The 20,853-nt window shown below is 47.5% G+C and overlaps 1 protein-coding gene across 1 annotated transcript in view; it reads right to left on the bottom strand.

Annotated features, from left to right (window-relative positions):
- TRPC5 (transient receptor potential cation channel subfamily C member 5) overlaps positions 1 to 20,853 on the bottom strand; it is a 91,713-nt gene that overhangs the window by 30,625 nt on the left and 40,235 nt on the right. Inside the window, exons 4-6 of the mRNA XM_044682613.1 lie at positions 19,789 to 19,928; positions 14,533 to 14,855; positions 7,343 to 7,538 (exon numbers count right to left, since the gene is read on the bottom strand). Coding sequence (XP_044538548.1) covers positions 7,343 to 7,538; positions 14,533 to 14,855; positions 19,789 to 19,928 — 659 coding nt within the window. The remainder of the gene's footprint in view (positions 1 to 7,342; positions 7,539 to 14,532; positions 14,856 to 19,788; positions 19,929 to 20,853) is intronic.

Below are 20,853 nucleotides of genomic sequence, written 5' to 3'. Positions count from 1 at the left end.
AGGAGTGAGGAAACTAAACTTATCACTCTTTGCAGATGATATGATGGTATACTTAGGGAATCCTATAAATCAACTAAAGAGCTAGTGGAAATACTTAACAACTTTAGCAAAGTTGCAGGATACAAAATAAACCCACATAAATCATCTACATTTCTATATAATTCCAATAAAACTCAGCAGCAACAATTAGAGAAAGAAATTCCACTTAAAATCACTCTAGACCAGTGATGGGCAAATTTTTTAAAGAGGAGGCCAAAGGAAAGGAAATGCTCATCTGTAAGTCTGTTTCTAAGGCAACTCTTTCAAAGTTTCATTGTATTGTATCCTACTCATTGTATTCATCAGATTAGGAATAATGTAGCGGGATAGAACATTTCAAGGGGCCCTAGACAATATAAAATATTTGGGAATCTATGTGTCAAGACAATCACAGGAATTATATGAACACAACTGCGAAACACTTTCCATACAAATAAAACTATATCTAAACAATTGGAAAAACATTAATTGCTCATGGGTAGGATGAGCTAATGTAATAAAAAAGGCAATCCTACCTAAATTAATTTACTTATTCAGAGCCATAACTATCAAACTACCAAAAATATTTTATAGAACTAGAAAAAAATAACAATTCATCTGGAAGAACAAAAGATCAAGACTATCAAGGGAACTAATGAAAAAATGTGATGGATGGTGGCCTAGCAGTACCAGATCTTAAACTGTACTATAAAGCAGTGATCGTCAAAACAATCTGGCACTGGCTAAGAGATAGAAGGGTGGATCAGTGGAATAGACTTGGGGTACCTTGGCAATGTAGTGTTTGATAAACCCAAAGACCCCAGCTTTTGGGATAAGAACTCATAATTTGACAAAAACTGCTGGGAAAATTGGAAAACAGTATGGCAAAAATTACATTAAGTCAATATCTCACACTCTATACCAGTGGTTCCCAAACTTTTGGCCTACCGTCCCCTTTCCAGAAAAAATATTACTTAGCCCCCTGTAAATTACTTAAAAAAAGTTTAATAGCAATTAATAGGAAAGATAAATGCACCTGTGGCCATCACCGCCTCCCTGAATCACTGCAGCACCCACCAGGGGGCAGTAGTGCCCACTTTGGGAACCACTGCTCTATACCAAGAGTGATATTAAGTGAATTAAGTGAACTTAGAATAGTATACCTCTCAGATCTATAGGAAAGGGAAGAATTTAAGATCAAGCAAGAGAAGAGAACTTTATAAGATGTATAATGAGTAATTTTGATTATATTAAATTAAAAAGGTTTTGTACAAACAAAACCAGTGCAACGAAAATTAGAAGGGAAGTAACAAACTGGGAGAACATTTTAATAACAAATTTCTCTGATAAAGGTCTAATTTCTCAAATATATAAAGAACTAAGTCAAAATTATAAGAAATCAAGTCATTCCCCAATTGGCAAATGGTCAAGGGATATGAATAGGCAGTTTTCAGATGAAGAAATCAAAATGATCAATAATCACATATTCTAAATCCCTCCTGGTTAGAAAAATGCAAATCAAAAGAACTCGGAGGTACCACCTTAGACCTAGCAGATTGGTCAATATGACAGTGAAGGGAAATAATAAATGTTGGAAGGGACGAGGCAAAATTGGGACACTAATGCATTGCTGGTGGAGTTGTGAATTGATCCAACCATTCTGGAAGGCAATTTGGAATTAGGTTTTTTTAAATTAGGAATTTTAAAACCAAAGGGCTTTAAAAGAACACATGCCCTTTGATAGTAGCAATACCACTCCTAGGTTTGTATCCCAAAGAGATTTTTCAAAAATGGACCTGTTTGTACAAAAATATTTATAGCTGTACTTTTTATGGTGGCAAAAAATTGGAAACTGAGGGGATATCCCTTGATTGGGGAATGGCTGAACCAATTGTGGTATGTGATATTGTACTATAAGGAATGATGAACTGGAAAGACCTCCATGAACTGAAAAGGAGTGAAATGAGCAGAACCAGGAGAACATTATACACAGTAACTGAAACATTGTCGAATGATCGAATATAATAGACATTTCTACCAATAGCAATGCAATGATCCAGGATGATTCTGAGGGACTTATGTAAAGAATGCTATCCACATATAGAGAAAGAATTATTGGAGTAGAATTGCAGAAGAAAACACATGATTTATTTATTTATAGGGGCATATGATTTGGGATTTTGGTTTTAAAAGATTACTCTTTTATGAATGTGGATAATATGGAAATTAGGTTTTGAATGATAATACATGTATAACCCAGTGGAATTACTTATCGACTCTGGGGGGGGGGGAGACAACATGAATCATGTAACCATGGGAAAAAAAATTTTTAAGTAATAAAATAACTACACACCATATCAAATACTTAGGAGTCTATCTGCCAAGACAAATCCAGAAACTATATGAACACAATTACAAAACATTTTTCACACAAACGAAAATCTTAACAATTGGAGAAATGTTAATTGCCCATGTGTAGGCTGAGCCATTATAATAAAAATGACAATTCTATCTAAATTAATTTACTTACTCAATGCCATATCAAAGTACCAAAATAATTTTCTAGAACTAGAAAAAATAATAACAAAATTCATCTGGAAGAACAAAAAGCCAAGAATATCAAGGGAATCAATTAATGAAAAAATCTGAAGGCAGCCTAGTAGTACCAAATGTTAAACTCTCTTACAAAGTGGTAATCACAAAAATGATCAAGTACTGGCTGAGAAATAGAGTGGAGTATACAATACAAAAAGTGTCCTAATAATCTAGTGTTTGAGAAACCTAATTATCCAAACTGTTGGGACAAGAGCTCTATTTGAAAAAATAATGCTGGGAAAAATGAAAAGTAGGTTGGCAGAAACTTCAGTATAGGCAAACATCTCAGACTGTATACCAAGATAAGGTAAAAATAGGTACATGATTTAGTCATAAAGGATGATATGATAAGCAAATGAGGGGAGCATGGAAGATTGTACCTGTTGGATCTATGGATAAGGAAGAATTTATGACCAAAGAAGAGGTAGGAATCCAAAAAGTAAAATGTATAATTTTGATTGCATTAAATTAAAAAAGGATCTGCACAAACAAAACCAATGCAGGCTAGATTAGAAGGATAATAGGAAATTGGGAAAACATTTTTACAGCAAGTTTCTCTGATAAACGCCTCATTTCTCAGATATATTGAAACTGAGTCAAATTTATAAAAATGAATCATTCCCCAATTGATAAATGGTCAAAGGAGATATGGAGAGTTAACTTTGCTTTTTTTCTTCTGAAGATTATCAATTGTCACATAAAAATTACTATTGATTAGAGAAATGCAAAATAAAACAACTGTGAGGTACCACTTCATGCATATTAGATTGGCTAACATGACAGAAAAGGAAAATGATACGAGTTTGAGGGGATGTAGAAAATGCACTGGTGCTGGAGTTGTGAACTGTCCCAACCATGTGCATACTCTTTGACCCAGAAATACTACTATTAGGTCTGTATCCCAGAAAAGACCAAGGGAAAAGGTAAAGGATCTATATTTACAAAAGGATTTTAGCCAATTTTTGTGGTGGCAAAGAATTGGAAAATATTGGGGATGTCCATTATTGGGGAATGGTTGAACAAGTTGTGATATGTGATTGTGATAGGATATTATTGTGCTATATAATAAGTGATGAACCGGATGGTTTCAGAAAAATCTGGGAAGACATACGAAATGAAACAAAGTGAAGTGACTGGAACCCAGAGAACACTGGACACAGGAAGAGCAATACTGTACAATGATCAGCTGTGAATGACTTAGCTATTATGAATGACATGATGAAAAATGCTCTCTACCTCCAGAGAAAGAACTGATGGAGTCTGTGTGGAGAGATTGAAGCATACTTTTTCACATTTTTTGCTTTTCTTCCCTTTTTTGCAACATGTCTAATATGAAAATATGTTTTGCATGATTTCACATGTATAATTGATGTGGCATTTCTTGCCTTCTCACTAGGGGTGAGGGGAAAAGAGAATTGAGAACTCAAAGTTTAAAAAAAAAAGAATGTTTAAAATTTAATTTTTAAAAATACTAACTCCTTTCATCCTCACAAGAATCCTGAGAGATAGGTGCTATTATTATCCCCACTTTAGAGATGAGGAAACTGAGGCAAACAGAATTTAAGTAACTTTACCAGAATTACACAGCTAGTAAGTGTCTGAGGCCATATTTGAATTCAGGTCTTCCTGAACCTAGTCCTGATACTCTATCTACTGTGCCACCACCCACCTACTGCATATTTGGAAATTGTACACATTCAGAAAAGAAGGTGATGTGAAGACAAGAGATAATACATTTTTTTTAAAAAGGAAAAAAATAGTTCTCCTTGGCAGAGGGAATAGAAGCAAAATAAACATTTAGCAGCTTTATATATTCAATTATTATTCACCCCCAAAAGAAGTCCTATTACTTCTTTATTCTTATCTCTCCCAGAGTAACTTAGTTTGTTTTTTTTTTTTGATCTTGACTTCCCTTGTCTATCTCAAATCATTCTGAGCTTTAGTACTTTTAACACTATTTTTATAGGACCATGTCATGCTCTTACAGTCTTCTATTACTTTCATCTTTTGTACATTTTTTTCTTAAATCTAAGTTGGTGAGAGCTCCCTGTGTATCCACATTTGTCTTTTCAAACAACTCCTGTCTTTACTCATTACTTCTCTTAGTGTTCTCTGAATTTCATCCTTAAGTTTTTTCCATCCTTCCAATACTGAATTTCCCTATAGAATTTTAGTCCATGGGGTCCCCAACTACCTCTGAATCTTTTGAAATCAGAATTCCTCAAATCTATAATGCATATCCAGCTATATCTGCTTTTCTTTTTTTTCTGCCACAAACTAGTAGGAAGTAGCCACTTCATCCCAAGGTTTCCAATATTTCTACCCCAACAATGGGTTTTTACCTTTTAATGAGAATGAGATCTATTATAGAATTAAACCTTTTTTGAAGAATGAAATTATCTCCCTTCTCCCCTCCCACCTTTTCCTCTATTTCTCCCCTCCTTCCTTCTTTCTTCCTTCGATCTCCCCTATCCTTCCCAAAACTTTTTTTTATTTTTTTTAAGCAATGGGGGTCAAGTGACTTGCCCAGGGTCACACAGCCGGGAAGTGTCTGAGACCAGATTTGAACCTAGGACCTCCCATCTCTAGGCCTGGCTCTCCATCCACTGAGCTACCCAGCTGCCCCCTCTTCCCATAACTTATGCATTGAAATATATTGGAAAGAGGGCTAGGCTTGGAATCAGAAAACTTGAATTCAAATTCCACCTTTGACACTTATTGTCTGTATGACCATAGATAAGTTACCTAAGATCTTTGAGCCTCAGTCAACCGAGTTATAGATGAGTCATGATCTTTAGTCCATTCCTAGGGAGGCAGTAGCTCCCTTCCTCACCAGAAGATTGATGTAGGAATCCTTTTTCAGGTAGGGGTCAGACTGGATGACCCTGAGGGTCCCTTCCAACTCTGAAGATCTATGTTTCCATGACCATAGATGGAGAAGTAGAAGGGACCATCTTAAATGAGGCTAACCAGCTAATTCTACAGATGAAAAAGCTGAGGGCCAGGAAAGGGACGTGTTCTGCCCAACGTCACATGACTAGTCAGTGCCAGAGCTGCAATTTGAACCCAGTGATCCTTCTGATGCTAAAGGCAAGACTTTCCGCTACCCCATGGTGCCGAAGGGCCCTTCTAGCTCTACGTCTCATGATCCTGGGAAGAGGGCTGAGCTCAGACGCTCCGAGACAGACCCAGGCCCGGCCACCGTCTTTCTCTCCTGGGACATATCACCATTTCATCATTCTGGTCCCTTCCTCAACTTCCAATGGCCAAGGGAAAACCAGAGCAAAATCAGGCCAGAGAAAGAGGCAAAGAAGGAGGAGGGAAGAAACATCAAGAGGAGAAAGAGAGTCTTTTGGTTCATGTGTTGCTGTCTAGGGCTTTTTTTTTCCTCTTGGTAAACCAAGGCAGAATTAAGTTGCTGTTGGAGATGATGTAATATGGCCCGATCGGCTCTCCGTGAAAAGACAGGGTCAGCTAAAGAGCTGTGGCCTCTGCTACTTCCCTGGGCTCTTGTGACTTCCGTTATGTAGCTAAAAGAGACCCCAGTGGCCAGCCTGCGTGGGCACGGGGCCCCTGCTATGTGTCGGCGGCAGTCAGTAGTACCCCCTGGCAGCTACAGATGAGTGTTACGTCATCATAACTCCTGATTTGGAAATCAGCCAGGAGGCTGCTGGCTCATTTGTTAATCGATCAATACAAATGCATTTGTTAAGTATTCACTAAGGGCCAGTTGAGTTTGAATTCAGGCTCTGACACTTATTAGCTGGGTGACCCTGGACAAGTCACTCAACCCTGTTGGCCTCCGTTTCCTTATCTGGAAAACGAACTGGACAAGGTAATGGCAGACTGCTCCAGTGTCTTTGCCAAGAAAACCCCCAAAGGGGTCACAGAGAGTTGAGCATGATGGAAACGACTGAACAATGCAGGTGGAGGGGAGTCAGGTGTGAGAAGAATGGAGAGGTAGGATGAAGTCGGGTTGTGAAAACCTTTAAACGCCAACTGTGGAGTTTCTATTTGATTCTGGAGGTAATAGGGAGCCACAGGAGGTTACTGAGTGTGTGAGTGAGTCACACACAGAGAGAGACATGGTCTGAATATGCTTTAGGAAAGTCATGTTGGCAACTAAGTGGTGGGTGGATTGGCTCAGAGGTGTGAATAGTCCTGCTGATGAGGGGTCAGCGGTCTGAACTAGGGAGGCAGCTATGCGCATGGGGAGGCAGGGAGGGATAGGAGAAGTGTAGAAAGGGCAACACTGAGCTTCGGGTCAGATGTGTGGGCTAGCAAGAGGGAGGCTTGGAGAATGAGGCTGAGGTTGCAAACCTGGGGGAATGGGAGTTGAGAAGAGGGGATGGTTGGGGGCGGGGGCAGGGGATAACAAGAGGCAAGCCAATCCAGCTCCCCCATGTCGCAGAGGAGACCGAGGCCAAGAAGCCTTGGGCAGGGAATAAGCAACTGGGCCGAGATTTCGACCCAAGTCCTCTGATCCCAGATCTAGCACTGTTCCCACGGCACCCCGGGTTCCTGGGTCGGGGATCAAAAGAGCCATCACTAGCAGCTTCTTCCCAGCCAACACGTCCCTCGGCAGCCAGGGGCCTCACCCTCGTGCCTCAGCGGCTGGACGTAGGCATCTGGTGCCAGGCACCCACCACAGAGATGGCTCCAACAGAGGCACTGCTAGGACAACTGATCCCAAACGGCGATGCGCCCCGTGGCCACGTGGCATACTTACAGCAATGAGCTGGTAGGAATTGTTCATCATGGCAATGAGCATGTTCAGCAGCACCACCAGGGAGATGACGTTGTATGTCCCGAACATAGTCGCGCCCACAAACTCAGTGAACTCGTGTCTTGCTTTGACGTTGGTGACGTAGAGATTCAGAAGCCCAAACACCGACCAGAAAAGCGACTGGAGGGTCTCAAAAAGCCTGAAGGAGACAAAAAGCATTGTGGTCTATTCTCTTAGGCCTCCTAGGGAAGAGATGGGGCACATCTGACAAGGCTCCTGCTAGGGAGAAGCCCGCCTGTTCCCTTGGAGCTGGCCATCCTCTAGGCCTGGAACACACGCCCTCCCTCTCGCTATCTGCCTCAGTAGAACCCTTCTCTTCCTATAAGGTGCAGCTCAAGCCAGATCCTCTATAGGAAACTTCCTCTCACCCCAATAGACCTCAAAATCCAAACCAACTCACGGGCCTCCCAACCCTACCAAAACTCACTCTTGCCCCCTCCCAATTCGGACCCCCCCTCCCCGATCTTTCGTCCAATCGGAAAGCGGAACCCCTAATTTTATAGCCCGGCTTGTGGCCGCTTACTTTCTTTTACTCAATTGGTCTCATTTGCTTAATTGTTTCTAACATGTAAGAGTCTGTTTCACTCTAGTCAGGGGCTTTGGCTTGACTGGGGAGTCCATCGACCCATTTATTCTGCCCTTTTTGCCAATGAATTGTGTGGCTTGGCGTGGGGCCCTTTGTTATTCTAAATTATCCGCCACTCCTCCCCCTCCCAATGGACGGTGCCTTCCCGCCACATAGGCGGTGGGTATATATTTGTATTTATTCACACGATGTTTCTGCTGTATAGACTCTTAAGTTCCTCGAGAACAGCGCGCAGTGCCTGGCACACAGTAGGTGATTCATAAATGCTTGTTGATTCGCTGAAAGATCGACAAGGTCATGAACTGGTTTCTTGAGCTACTTTGGCTCTTAGAGACGTTAGCTTTACTCCTGACCCCCCCACACAAGGGGAATTCCAGGGCCTCACCCCAAGCCCTCTGCTCCCACAGATGGGATCCCGCCATGCCTTTGCCCACTCTTGTCTTCCTGCACGGCACGCCCTCCCCTCTTGGGCTCTGGCATAGGCCAGCTCTAAGCTGCTCTGATTGAGAGAGAGGTAGGAAGGTAGGAAGGTAGGAAAGTGAGAGTGGCTTTGGGCTGCCAGAGGTCTCATGGAGAAGAGGACAAGGATGGCTGGGGGGATCGCGGCAGAGCGAGTCCAGGCACAGGAATGGTGGAAACCAAGGGGGAAAGCCCCAGCCTCAGAGATGAGGAGCTCTTCATTCCCATTCAGGGTTTGGCGTGAGGGGGACACAAAGGCCCTTGGTACCAGGCTGCTGGTGTGTTCGTGATTGCTAGGATGGATGAGGCAGCTGGAGGCCTCATGCTCTAGTCTGGCCTCTGCCCAACATCATCAATGTTCCTCCCTTCCTCCTAGGCCGCTCTCGGGTGGGGGGACGTTCTATCTAGGGCAGGGCTCTGGGGGAGGCTGGAAAGCTGCAGCCGAGCCAGCTGGGAGACAAGCCGGCATCACCGGCACTATCATTGCTCACTCCGTGGGGTGCCCTCTTTGCACCACACTTCCCCAGTCTGAGATCTAGAAGCAGCAGCCTTGGCTCAAAGACTCCCAGTGGGGGAGAGCCCTTCCCTCTCCCCAAGCCCCCAGCTGCTCGTTCCTCTCGTGGAAGGCTCTCGGGGACAGGGAGTTGTTCCTGGCTCGGTCAGCCCCTGGGCAACCTTCGGCCATTCTCCTTGATTCTCCTCCCTCTGGCCAAGCATCTAGTCACACCCGGGACTCCCAGTGTGGTCTGGTCTCACTTGGGTCCCCTCCAGACTGTCAGGGAAGGATCTGATAAAGCGGCTTCAAACGCAGCTGGCTTCTAAAGGGTTCTTCCTTTCATGACAAGGAACACTGATGGGAACCAGAGAACTCGAGCCCAATTGGGGGAATTTTAGCTCTTAAATAACAAGGGCAGGGCAGAATAGGGACAGCTCGGTGATGCAGTGGATAGTGGGCTGGGCCCGGAGTCAGGAAGACTGATCTTCACGAGTTCAAATCTGGCCTCAGACACTTCCTAGCTGGGTGACCCTAGACTAGTCACTTCACTCTGCCTCAGTTTCCTCACCTGTCAAATGAGCCAGAGAAGGAAATGGAAAACCTCTTTGGGATCTCTGCCAAGGAAACTCCCAGTGGGGTCACCCAGAGTTGGACACGGCTTTACCACCAGCACCACCACCACGGGCAGCAAGGGTAGAAGGGGAGATGTAGGAAGCAGATTTGTGCACCTCTTAAATTGCACCACAGGATTTAAAAGGCGACACATTTCTGTGGAAGAATAATGGCTACATTTATAGAGCTCTTACTTACTACGTGCCAGGCGCTGTGCTAAGGACTGGACAAATATTAGCCCACTTGATTGTCTCAATGCTGTTAAGAAGTAGGCACTCTTATTATCATTTCTATTCTACAGTTGAGGAAACTGAGGCAAGAGGTGACGTGACTTGCCCAGAACCACACACTAGGGAGTGTCTGAGGTTGGATTTGGACTCGGGTCCTCCGGATTCCAAGCCCGGCAGCCTGTGCACTGTGGTGCACCCCAGTTGCCCTTATTGCCCTTGCTTTGGAAGAAACACGTTTTTCTTGACCCCAAGGGCAGAACCCAAAGTAATGGGCAGAAGTTGCGAAAAGGCCAACTTAGGCTGGATGTGAGGACAAACTTCCGAAGAGCAAGAACTGTCTCAAAGTAGAATGGTCTCTTGGAGAGGCTGCGGGTTTCCCCTCCTGCGGGGGGAGGGGGGGGAGGCAGGATGACTGTTTTAGTCAGGAAGGCTCTAGCAGGGATTCCCTAGTGGGTAAGTTGGAGCCGCTGGCTGCTAACTCCAGAGGGTCCTTATGACAAATTCTGTCATAATTTCCCAGGGGAGATGATCAGAGGAGCCCAGGCTTCAAACTAGAAGGGACCCTAAAGGCTGCCTCGCCCATCCCCTTATTTTTCTACATGGGGAGACTGAGGCCCAGAGGAATGTAATTATGTGCTCAGGTCATACAGGTCTAAGTGGCAGAGGCAAGATTTGAACTGGGTCTTGGGTAATTGATGACGATTTCCCTGAAGATCTTAAATGACAGGCTACAACGCTCTGTGTGTGTGTGTGTGTGTGTGTGTGCGTGTGTGTGTGCGTGTGTGTGCGTAGAGAATGGATAGCCTGAACTGGCTTTGTCATTGTGAAAGCTGAAAGGTCACTAATGCAGGGGCCATCAGCAGGTCCCATCAAATCTTCCCATTCTGCAGGGAAAAGCCTTCCTCCCGGGTCACTTGTCACCTCCATGGCGTCCTCCTAACAAGGAGAGCTGTCCAGCAGTAGACCAGGCTGCCTGGGGAGGTAAGGAGTCCCACTGCCACTGCTGGAGAGGCCCAAGTAGGGACCCGAGGACAGCTTCCAGGGCTGTTGGGGAGAGGGGCTGGGCCACCCTGCCTCCCGCTTCAGAGAAACTACAGTGCAAACAAGCAGTCCCAAGGATTAGCATACTGGAAATACTACCGGAACGTTAGCTGCTGTTGTTTCAGGAAACAACAGCAAGGTTGTGTGTGGGTTTGGAGTCAAGAGCCTGGATTCGAATCCAGCTCTCCCCACTGTCTTTCCCCATCTCCAGGCCTCATTCCCCTCCTTTGTAAAAAGGAAGGGACTGGACCAAAGGAAGTTCCTTCTCGCTCTCCATCCCAGGGTCAGAGGACCATAATACCTTTCTCTATTTGTTTTCCCCCAGACTAAGGCTTTTCTGCAGCCACTGCTCCATAACAGGGTCCGATTCCAAGGGGGATGCAAGATGGGAGGGGGAAGGAAATCACACTGAAACTTTTGTGCCTAAAAAAGAATAAACTTAATTAACTGAGACCAAGCCAAGGAAAAGGACCTCTCACTGGGCCCTGGGGCTGGGCTGTGGCAGCTCCTGCTCTCAGGCCTCTAGCTGTAATTTCCTGTGTGACAGGTGCCCATTGTGGTTGGCTGTCCTGCTGGGCATGTGATGGGCACACAATGGCAACCAGCTCCAAGGCTCTTACAAAGCACTCGGCCAACCTTCCCTTGGACACTGAATAAACTCCCTAAGCATGGGCTGCATCAAAGGGCACTTAGGCAGTGGGGTTAGCTTCCTGGAGGAGCCTCCCATTTGCCAGTGAAAGCCTGGATGGGAACAAATGGCATTTCCTGGCGCTTGAGTCCCCACCCAAGCACTTTGTTGGGGAGGAGACGTGAGCTCACAGCCACAGTGAGGAGGGATGAAGGCAGCTTTGATTCCATGACAGTGCCTAGCATCAATCTGCTTGCTCGAGGCAGTACGCTGGGGCTGGGGTCACGGGGAGCCTTGCTTCCTTTCTTGCAGTCTTGTCGGGTCTATAATCTTGGTTCCTGGAGCCAACGGTGGCCTGGGCTTCAAAGGGACGGGCTAAGGCTAGCTAGACGGTGCCAGGGCTAGCACAACCCCAAGAGGAACTTCCCCTGATGACCCCTGGGCCCAACTAAGAAGGGAAGAAGATGGCGGATGAAGATGGTGCAACCCTAGCTAAAGAGAAGGGGCAGTTCAGTGGTTCTCTCCTACAAGAAGCCATTCCCAACTGAGTCCTCCAGTTAGGGCTGCTGCCTTCCACTCAATTATTTTGCATGGGTTCTGAAGTTCCTTGTCTGTGGATTCTTTGCTTTCTCCCCAGGAAACTGTAAGTTCCTTGAGGCCAGACCTGTGCCTGGAGCCTACCTGAATTCAAAGATGTACTGGTTGGTTGTCCAACCTTCGAGCACGTCCCCCAGTCACCTTATGTGTCGTGTGACCTCGGGTGAATAATTTGCCCTTTCTGGGGAAGTCAAGGATGGGGTTGAGCTAGAGCATAGATTTTGAGCTGGAAGGGGCCTCCAGGCCATGTAGTCCAGGCCTTTCACCAACCGGTCAAAATAGCATTTGGGAAACATGCACTTACTATGCACCCGGGCACTGTGAACGAATGAGCGAGCGAAGCCCTAACTATGTGCAGAGCTTGGAAATCATATACAGATTGGCCATTGGCCACAAAGGCACGAAGGGGAACAATTCTGGATTTCAAGGAACTTACATCACAACAAGGAAACTGAGGCCCAGATGGGCAGGTGATGCCCTGGTCACACACTGAGTACCACCACAGCCAACTTTCCATCTCTCTTTGCCATTCCCTGTTACCTCCCAAGGATCTCTCCAAGGTCTCTAAATGCCACGAGCCCTGATCCTGGGGACGCTCTCTATGAATGACTGATTTGCTGGGGTAAGCCAGGCCTCCTATGTCTTACCATACCGCCCTTCGTCCCCTGGGATGGCTCCCGAAGCGCTGGCTCCAATGCCTGTGGGGGAGCCGGGGTCCTGCTTGGACTTGGCTTTTTTTCTCTATTGCTCACTGGACTTGGGATTCTTTCCTTGTTACTTGCCTGAAATAGCATGTATCTGAGTGAAGTACCGAGAGACACAGGGGCAGCTGGAGGGGCCTGAGAAGGCAGAGCTTCCTGGGAACAGAGGCTGGCCAGCAGAAGGGCCTTTGTATGCTTTGGCCACCAGGTCCTGGGAACAGCAGAGGGGCTGAGTGTTCTTTGGAGTGTCTCCAGGCCTGGTGGGTCAGGTATAGTAGTGAGCTTGGGTGACGGGGGCTCTGCCTCTCTCGTGCCCTACTAGGGTTCAGTCGCTCAGGGAGGGAGCCCTCTCAGCTACCATTACTCCCCTGACTTACACAGCCAACCCTAAAGGACACTAGCTGATTTCCCCTTCTGGGAACTCTGCGTATAGCCAGCCCTGGGTCATAACCTCCCTCGTCTATGGGTTAAAGGCCCCAGGCTGGGATTGCTCCATTTCATCTATGCTTAAAGTCTGAATGGAGAAGTTGGCTCTGCTAGAAACCCGCTCAAAGAAACAGGATGGCCTTGGCTGCGGTTTCACTCAGTGGGCTGCCCTTTCTGAGTCAGAGAAATAATCCAGACCTCAGCAGTCCATTCATTCCCTTCAAAGGCAAAGGAAAGCAACCAACACTGCCTATATCCAGCTCTCCAGCAGAGTTTAAGAAAGAGACAAATAGACAGAAAGACAGACAGACAGACGGGGGGAGAGGAAGGAGAGAGGAGAGAGAGAGGGAGAAAGGCAGATAGAAAGGCAGACAAAGAGAGACAGAAAGTGAGAGAGAAGAGAGAGAAGGGGGAGAGACAGAGAGAAAGAGAATGAGAGAAGAGGGAGAGGAGAAAGGGAGAGGGATGGAGGGAGGAGGAGGAGGAGGAGGAGACAGAATTTTCTTGTTAACTGGAAAATTCTCTGTTTTTTGGACTCTCTCTCACTCTATCCAATAGGTTGTCTGCTTCCTAGCCATACCCCCTCCTCCTACCTGCCTTGTCCCCTTTCTGGAGCTTCTGATAGCTAGAATTTTCTCTTCTAGGCTAGAAACATCTAGTTTCCTAGCTGATTGCTCTCTTCCTTTCCTGTGACCTCAAGGGTGGGAAACTAAGGAGACCTGCGGCAAGAGGGCCCGTCTTCCCCATTAAGTCCCTGACCTGTTTGCATCGCTGCAGCTACTATGACTACCAAGATAGCCAGCTGCCCTAGACCTGGAAGGGTCTGAGCAACACACAAGTCCCAGACCATCATGGACTTTCTTTTGCTGACATCCTGGCCAAGGCTTCCTGCTGGCATCGTTGGGGAATCCCTATCCCATCATGCTTTAGAGGTGTCAACCTAAGCCTTTGTGTGAGTGGGTTAATAGGCTGCCCTAATAGAGAGGCACCATGAGCTTACTGGCTGCCCTGGTGCCTTTTCTCTCCTCATCCCTGCTTCCTGCCTCCTATGTAAATCATATGCTTTTCCCTTCACCAGGCTAAATAAAAGACTATTTGCTTACAGTATTGACTGGATTGTCCATCCAGTTCTTGTGGATCTCTTTGGTCTCAGCCAAGGACTCTGGAACTCTGCCTCTAACCTTTCCCTTTACCATCACCTCCACAGCTTCCCTCCAACTCTGGCCCTCATCCTTAGGGCTCGACTTCCTCAAATCAAAAGCAAACAGACGGCTGGCCAGGAATCATCTGGAGAGGAAAAGGCTGAGGAAAGAGGACACGAAAGGGAAAGGCAGGGCTGGGGGCCCGGAGCTCTTACGTGGAGAAGGCGTTGTTTTGTTTCTCGCAGCGGATCCCCTTGCAGTTGTCGGGTTCATCGGAGGCTCTGGTCTCATAATAAAAGTAAAGCTGGTTCAATCCATTGGCAAAAGCCAGTAGGACCAGGCAATAGATAAAGAGGAATTTGAGGATGTCAAGCAACATGCGCCCCAAGGAGATCTGCAAAGGTCCCAGGTGGGAGTTGGCTGTGAACAGGGATATGAGACGCAAGGAACTTAAAATGTTGGAGATGGCAAAGAGAGCTTCTGCAATCAGGGTCGGGTGCCACATTTCCCATTCTTCTCTGGGACGAGAACCATTGTACTGAAAGAAATAATAAATACAGACACTGAGTACTTGCATCCGCAACTCTAACGCCCATGCGTAAATCTGGGAGCCATGTACACAATAATGGCCCAACGTTCAGTGTCGGTGTCAGTGTCAGAGAGGCTCAGCCCACTACTTCAACCAAGGAGGCCCTTGCTCATCCTCTGTCTCTCTCTCTCCAACCTCCTGGAACAGAAGGAGTTTATCAATACCTAATCACAAGTTTTTATCCTCAAGCAATTGCCAGGAAAGTGTCACAGCAAAGTCAGCTTTCCCACATTCCCCATGACCAGAATTCATTCTGAAAGGGCATGAGCCAGGCCCAGTGGCCCCAACTGAGAAGCCCCATTTGCTATCAGCTAGCACCCCAGCCCTGCACACCCCTGAATGCTGACCTCCAGTCAATCCATCAACATTTATGAAGTGCCTACTATGTGTGAGGGCCCGGGGATACAAAGAGAGGCAGAAGACAGTCCCTGCCTTCAAGGAGAGATGTCGGAGAGAACAGCTGAAAATGTGCATTTGAAGCATAAGTCCTAGGAAGGCTAAGCCGCAGGTGGTACATGGGAGAAATGCCCCCACAGTGGCTGGGCCTTGGGAGGTTCTGTGGCCTGTACTACAATTGTGTCCTTGAGCTCCTCTCCCGCTGCTGTTGGAGTCGGGAAGCTTTAGGTTCCGATCTGGGCTCACATGCTTACTAGCCATGGCAGAGGTGGTAAGGCCCTCATAATCACAGGGTTTCTGTCTAGCCCAATCCAAGCCTACCCACTCTGTCCATCAGGTGGTCACCCAGCTTCTGCTCCAGCCCAAGGAAGGTTCTTCTGACAGCGTGTGTGTCCCCCGTGTGCCCGTGTACACAACCCTGCCTGGGTCCTGCCCCGGTACTCAACTTCCAACTCCTTATCTTGCCCCTGGAGGTAGCAATCCTTCCACTATGCCCCTAGCAAGATTCTGGCAGGAAGCACTTGGCCAACCTTGAAGTGCCAATAGGGAGGTGTGACTAGAGGCAGTATGGAAAGAAGTGGGCTTAAAAGAGAGGAGATGAGATCTGAAGATCCTTGTTTTGCTATTTACTCTCTGTGTGACCTTCTGGAGATACTTTTCCTCTTTGGGCCTCAGTTTCCTCGTCTGTCAGATGAGCCAGAAAAGGAAATGGTAAACCGCTCCACTTTCTTTGCCAAGAAAACTCCAATGGGTGGGTGGGGGGGTACAGCTAGGTAGCTCAGTGTATTGAGAGTCAGGCCTAGAGACAGGAGGTCCTAGGTTCAAATCCGGCCTCAGACACTTCCCAGCTGGGTGACCCTGGGCAAGTCCCTTGACCCCCATTGCCCACCCTTACCACTCTTCTACCAAGAAGCCAATACACAGAAGTTAAGGGTTTTAAAAAAAAGGGAAAAAAAAAGAAAAAAAAGAAAACTCCAATGGGTCATGAGGCATCAGAAATGACTGGGGCATCTGGGTGGCTCAGTGGATAGAGAGCCAGGCCTAAAAATGGGAAGGACTGGGTTCAAATCCAGCCTCAGCCACTTTTGAGCTGTGTGACTCTAGAAGAGTCACTTAACCCCGATTGCCTGGCCCTTACCACTCTTCTGCCTTAAAACCAATCCATAGTAATGATTCTAAAATGGAAGGTAGGGATTTAAGAAAAGAATCAGGTGTGCCTGAACAACAAACCCCCTAGGGTCTATCACAACGTGTAATAGGCACTTGGCTGGCTAGAGCAATGTTATGAGATAGAGAGTAAAAGAGAACATTACTTGCGTTTAACAGGAAAGGAAACTGAGGCTTAGCAAGGGGCAGGGACTTGCCCAGGCTCACACAGCTGACAAGTGATAGATGCAGGACTAGAGTCGGTGTTCTACATTGGGAAATCACAATTCGTTCAGCAAGGTCGCTGACCAAGTGGAGGCCAGGAAGGGTGAGGAAGAACCTGGAATCCAGGCCACGAGAGGATCAGTTAGTCTGGAGAAGATGTGAAGGACTGTCTGGGGAGGGGAGCCACAGTAGCAATAGGGTGAAGGTGGAAGGAGCCAACTGAAGTGGAATATTGGGAAAAGCTTCTTGACAAGGAGAGCTGTCCAAAGTGCAATGGTGGGCGCCCCCTCCCTGGAGGGCTTCAAACAGGGGCTGGATGTCTACTGAACAGGGCCAGGTCCTTTTGGTAGTTTTTAGATGAACAAGCTAGCCACCGAGGTACTCTGAACTTCTAGGATTCTATGAGCCAGGCCTTCTGAGACTCAGTTGCTCTGTTCTGCCTCCCCTTTACCTGTCTGCTGGCAGATCCGCCTAGGTGAGCCACTCAGAGGGGAAAATGAAGGGGTTAAGTGACAAACCCTTGGCAAGTCTTGTGAGTGCACATATGTGGAGCTCCAACTAAGGTGGACCACTGGACCTTTACACCCCAACATCGAGGCATATTCAGCCACACCCTTGGCTACCACGGAATCCTCCATTCCCCACAAATGACATGCAAAGAGCAGAAGGCAGCCACGCCAAAAGAGATAAGCTCCACCTGGAGAAAGGCTGGGAACTTGGACGTTCACTAGAGTATGAGAGAAATGCAAGGATGTGCTTATGAGGGGAGCAGAGGAGGGTTCTAGGGAAGTAGAGATGACTCTGGGAGGAGGAGGAGGATGGTTCTGGAGGGAGGAGAAAGGATTTAGGGGACAGGGATGGCTTCAGGGGGAGTAGGATAGCCGGGGCAGGGAAGATGGCTTTGGGGCAGGGAATCAGGATGTCTCAAGGGAAGTAGGGAAGGCTCTGAGGGTTAGGGAAGGCTCTGGGGGACTGTCCCAGAGGGAAATGGAGCAACGGCCTGCTGTTCTGGGGACTGGAGGGGAAGCAGCAAACTGTTGTGGGTGTCTTCCAGGGAATTTACTAAGAGAAGTTGTCCAAGCCCAGTGTGGTAGGGTGCCACACTGGATTATCAACATTCTGGGTGGGCGGTCACTTGATCTCTTACTCCACTCTGCCCTAGAGATGCTGGGAAAGTCTGTGTTAGGGGAGAAATGTTTGTCAGCTGTCCGCCATTTTATTAGCTGTGAGGAATTTCTTCCATGCCCAGGTGCACTCTGGTGTTGCCTCCTACTGACTGGGACAATGACTGGCATTCATCCAGCAGTCCTCTCGTGCTTGCCTGGGTTTAGATAGACAATCTCAGGCTAGACCCCCACGCTTGTTGGGCTCCGTGTGATCTCAAATGAAGCCTCCTACTAAGCCTGTGAAGGAAGGAAGTCCCCCAGGTCTCCTCAGGCCCCATTCTACACAAGAGGAAATAGAGCTGGCTCTCCCAGGAGGCTGGAAGCTCTCTAAGGGCAGGGGCCATTTTTCATTTTTGTCTGGGGATCAGTAGACCCCGGCTCAGAGCCTTGGACATGAGGGGGTGGTTCTCCAAGTGCTGATTGTCCTGGACACAATGTGGCTTGTTCAGGGTCACATGGCTCTTAGGTGTTAGAGGTGGGACTTGAAACCAGGTCTTCCTGACTCCAAATTCAACACTGTTCCCTACACCATGTGGCCTCTCAGGCTCTACCATGGAAGTCATCTAGGCTATGCGACAATCAAATGCTGGCTACTATCCCCTACAGAGGGGGATGATTTACAGAGGGCTGTAAAGACAGTCTGCTATTTGGGACTTGCAGCAACCTGTGCGATAGGTGCTACAGGTATTGTTAACTCCATTTTTCAAATAAGGAAACTGAGGAAAGGGGGGCAAGTATCACAGAACTAGTAAGAATTCCTGGCTCTATGCGATGCCAGGCTGCTCCTCTAAGTCATTGCCAATGAAGGCAGCCATGCTCTGGAGCAAAGCTGGGTGTTGTGCCCCCTCCGAGGTATGAGCCCATCCCCTCTTCTCATCTCCCAAGCCCACTTTCAAGCAGGCCTCTCTTTTAACTCACTGACCACCACGCTATACTGGCCTTGTGCTGTCAGGTGGGGTCCCTTACAGCCCCTCAAAAACGTTACTTGTCCCCAAAATGGATGCTCGAGACCGGTTGAGTGAACAAGCCATGCCTTGGGCATCACGAGAGAAGCCCGCGGACCAGGGTCCACGATGCCACTTTGGCCATGTGCCCACTTTGCAGACATTTTCTTGGGAGAAGGCTGATAATTATGCATTAAACAGTGGGCGTGTGGAGGAAGCAAGCTCTTAGGCTATGTTAAAAGATGTTCGTTCCCTTTGCCACTCTGTTCCACTCCCCAAGCCTCCTGTTGCTTCCTGCTACTGGAGTTAGAAACATGGTGGGACTTGGGGCTCTTTGTGGAAGCTCATTCCCCCTATCTGAGATGCCAGAGCCATGTGGCATGGAGGGCCAGAATGGCACTGCAGGCTACTTAGCCTGTCCTCACCCAGGAAAAGTTCAATTGCAGGCAGCAGCCACAAGGCCTCTAGGGTATTGCACGGGGCCCAGCAGGTTCTTTCTACAACCATAGGAGGAAAGGAGGCGACGGAGGCTCTTTCCCACAGAAGTCTGACTCCCAGAATCTGCTGTTAGAGAACAGAGCAGGCTATGATAGCAGGGGGCTGCCTTGGGTGCCCTTAGGGCTGGCTAACCAAATGTTGGAATTCATGGGAGACTCAGGCCATTCCCTGCCACCTGGGAAAGGCTGCCCAAACATCTGGCTGCAGGCCTTCTCAGCACAAGGTCAACTCAGAGGGCCGGGAATGTTTGGGTCTTGTCTTTGTGTCCCAGCTGCTGAGCACATAGTAGGTGAATTATAATGTGAATTGCCCTGATGGGAGAGTTGACGGCTGGGGATGATGAGGCTGCTGGTTTGGAGCTGTGGATACATTTTCCCTGAGACCTAGAGCCTGCCTTCCCCCTCCCCAACTCACCCCCCCCCGCCCCAAGTGCCAAGTTTTAATGAAAGAGTTCCAAGTTGCCTTGTCTGACATATCACTTGGAGACAGAGATGGATGCCACAATACCTTGACGTAGGCAACGATTTTCAGTGAGATTGTCGCCAGATAGAGCGAGTTCATGGCAAAATCCATCAGGTTCCACCAGTCGTGGATGTACTCGTTGAAGCCACCGTCCCACATCTCCTTAATTTCTCCCCAAATGAAACCTGAGGGAGAGAAGGAGAGAAAGGTTCGCTCTGTAAAGTAGGGGTCATCGCTCCAACTCTTCATAGGAGGAAGACAGAGAGGGGTAAGTAAAAGCATCGATTTGTGAAAAGTTCATAGAGTTCCAGCTGGCCAATGGCAGGCAGGACGTGGGCTTTGGCCATTGATGGCTGTCCTCGGAGCCCCACGAGGGAAAGGGGAAATGCCATAATTTGTCACATGGTGATTTGGGTCATTGCTCAGGCTCGCTTTTCCTTCCCATGGTACTAGACATGGAAGAAGATTGAGGGGTGTCTTTGGGAAGGATGCCAAGTGCTGGGAGTATTGCAGTCTCGCTAAAACCACCACCATTTCTCAGCAGCTGAAGGTGGACAGATGGCAAATCATGAAGTTCTTGAAAGTTCTGTGGGACACCGTGAACCCAGACATTTACTACCGAGAACTTCTGCTGCTCTCAGGTCAATGTTCTTTGCATCTTGGATTTGAGAGCAGCTAGTGTTACGGCTAACCTTTACACTTTAGCAAGAGCCTCTTCCCCAAGGGAGAGCCTAATAGGGCATATGAGGCACTTTTGGGGGTAAGTGGGCAGGGGATGGGCTAAGTCAGCCGAGGCAATTAGTAGAATTTCTGAGGTGGCAAAGAGACCACCAGCCCTCCCCTTCCCGTTGACTGATGGGAGAAATTCCACCATTTGTGCTTGAGCCCCTCCCTTATTTTGGGATGCTGCACACTCTCTGCTGGTCTCTAGTCTCTGATTGTGAATGAGGTGGCTGGAAGTCAGCTGTTACAAATGCCAGGATTCCCACTTAAGCGACCTTCATCATATATCAGAGTGATGATAGCTGGCCATCCTTTTGGGGGGGTGGGATTCACACACAGAATCTCTGAGCTGGAAGGGATCTTGGTGGCTCTCTAGTCTAACCTCTC

Source organism: Gracilinanus agilis, chromosome X, assembly GCF_016433145.1.
Source record: "Gracilinanus agilis isolate LMUSP501 chromosome X, AgileGrace, whole genome shotgun sequence".
Classification (NCBI taxonomy): domain Eukaryota; kingdom Metazoa; phylum Chordata; class Mammalia; order Didelphimorphia; family Didelphidae; genus Gracilinanus; species Gracilinanus agilis.
This window is presented reverse-complemented; position numbering and strand designations above follow the sequence as displayed.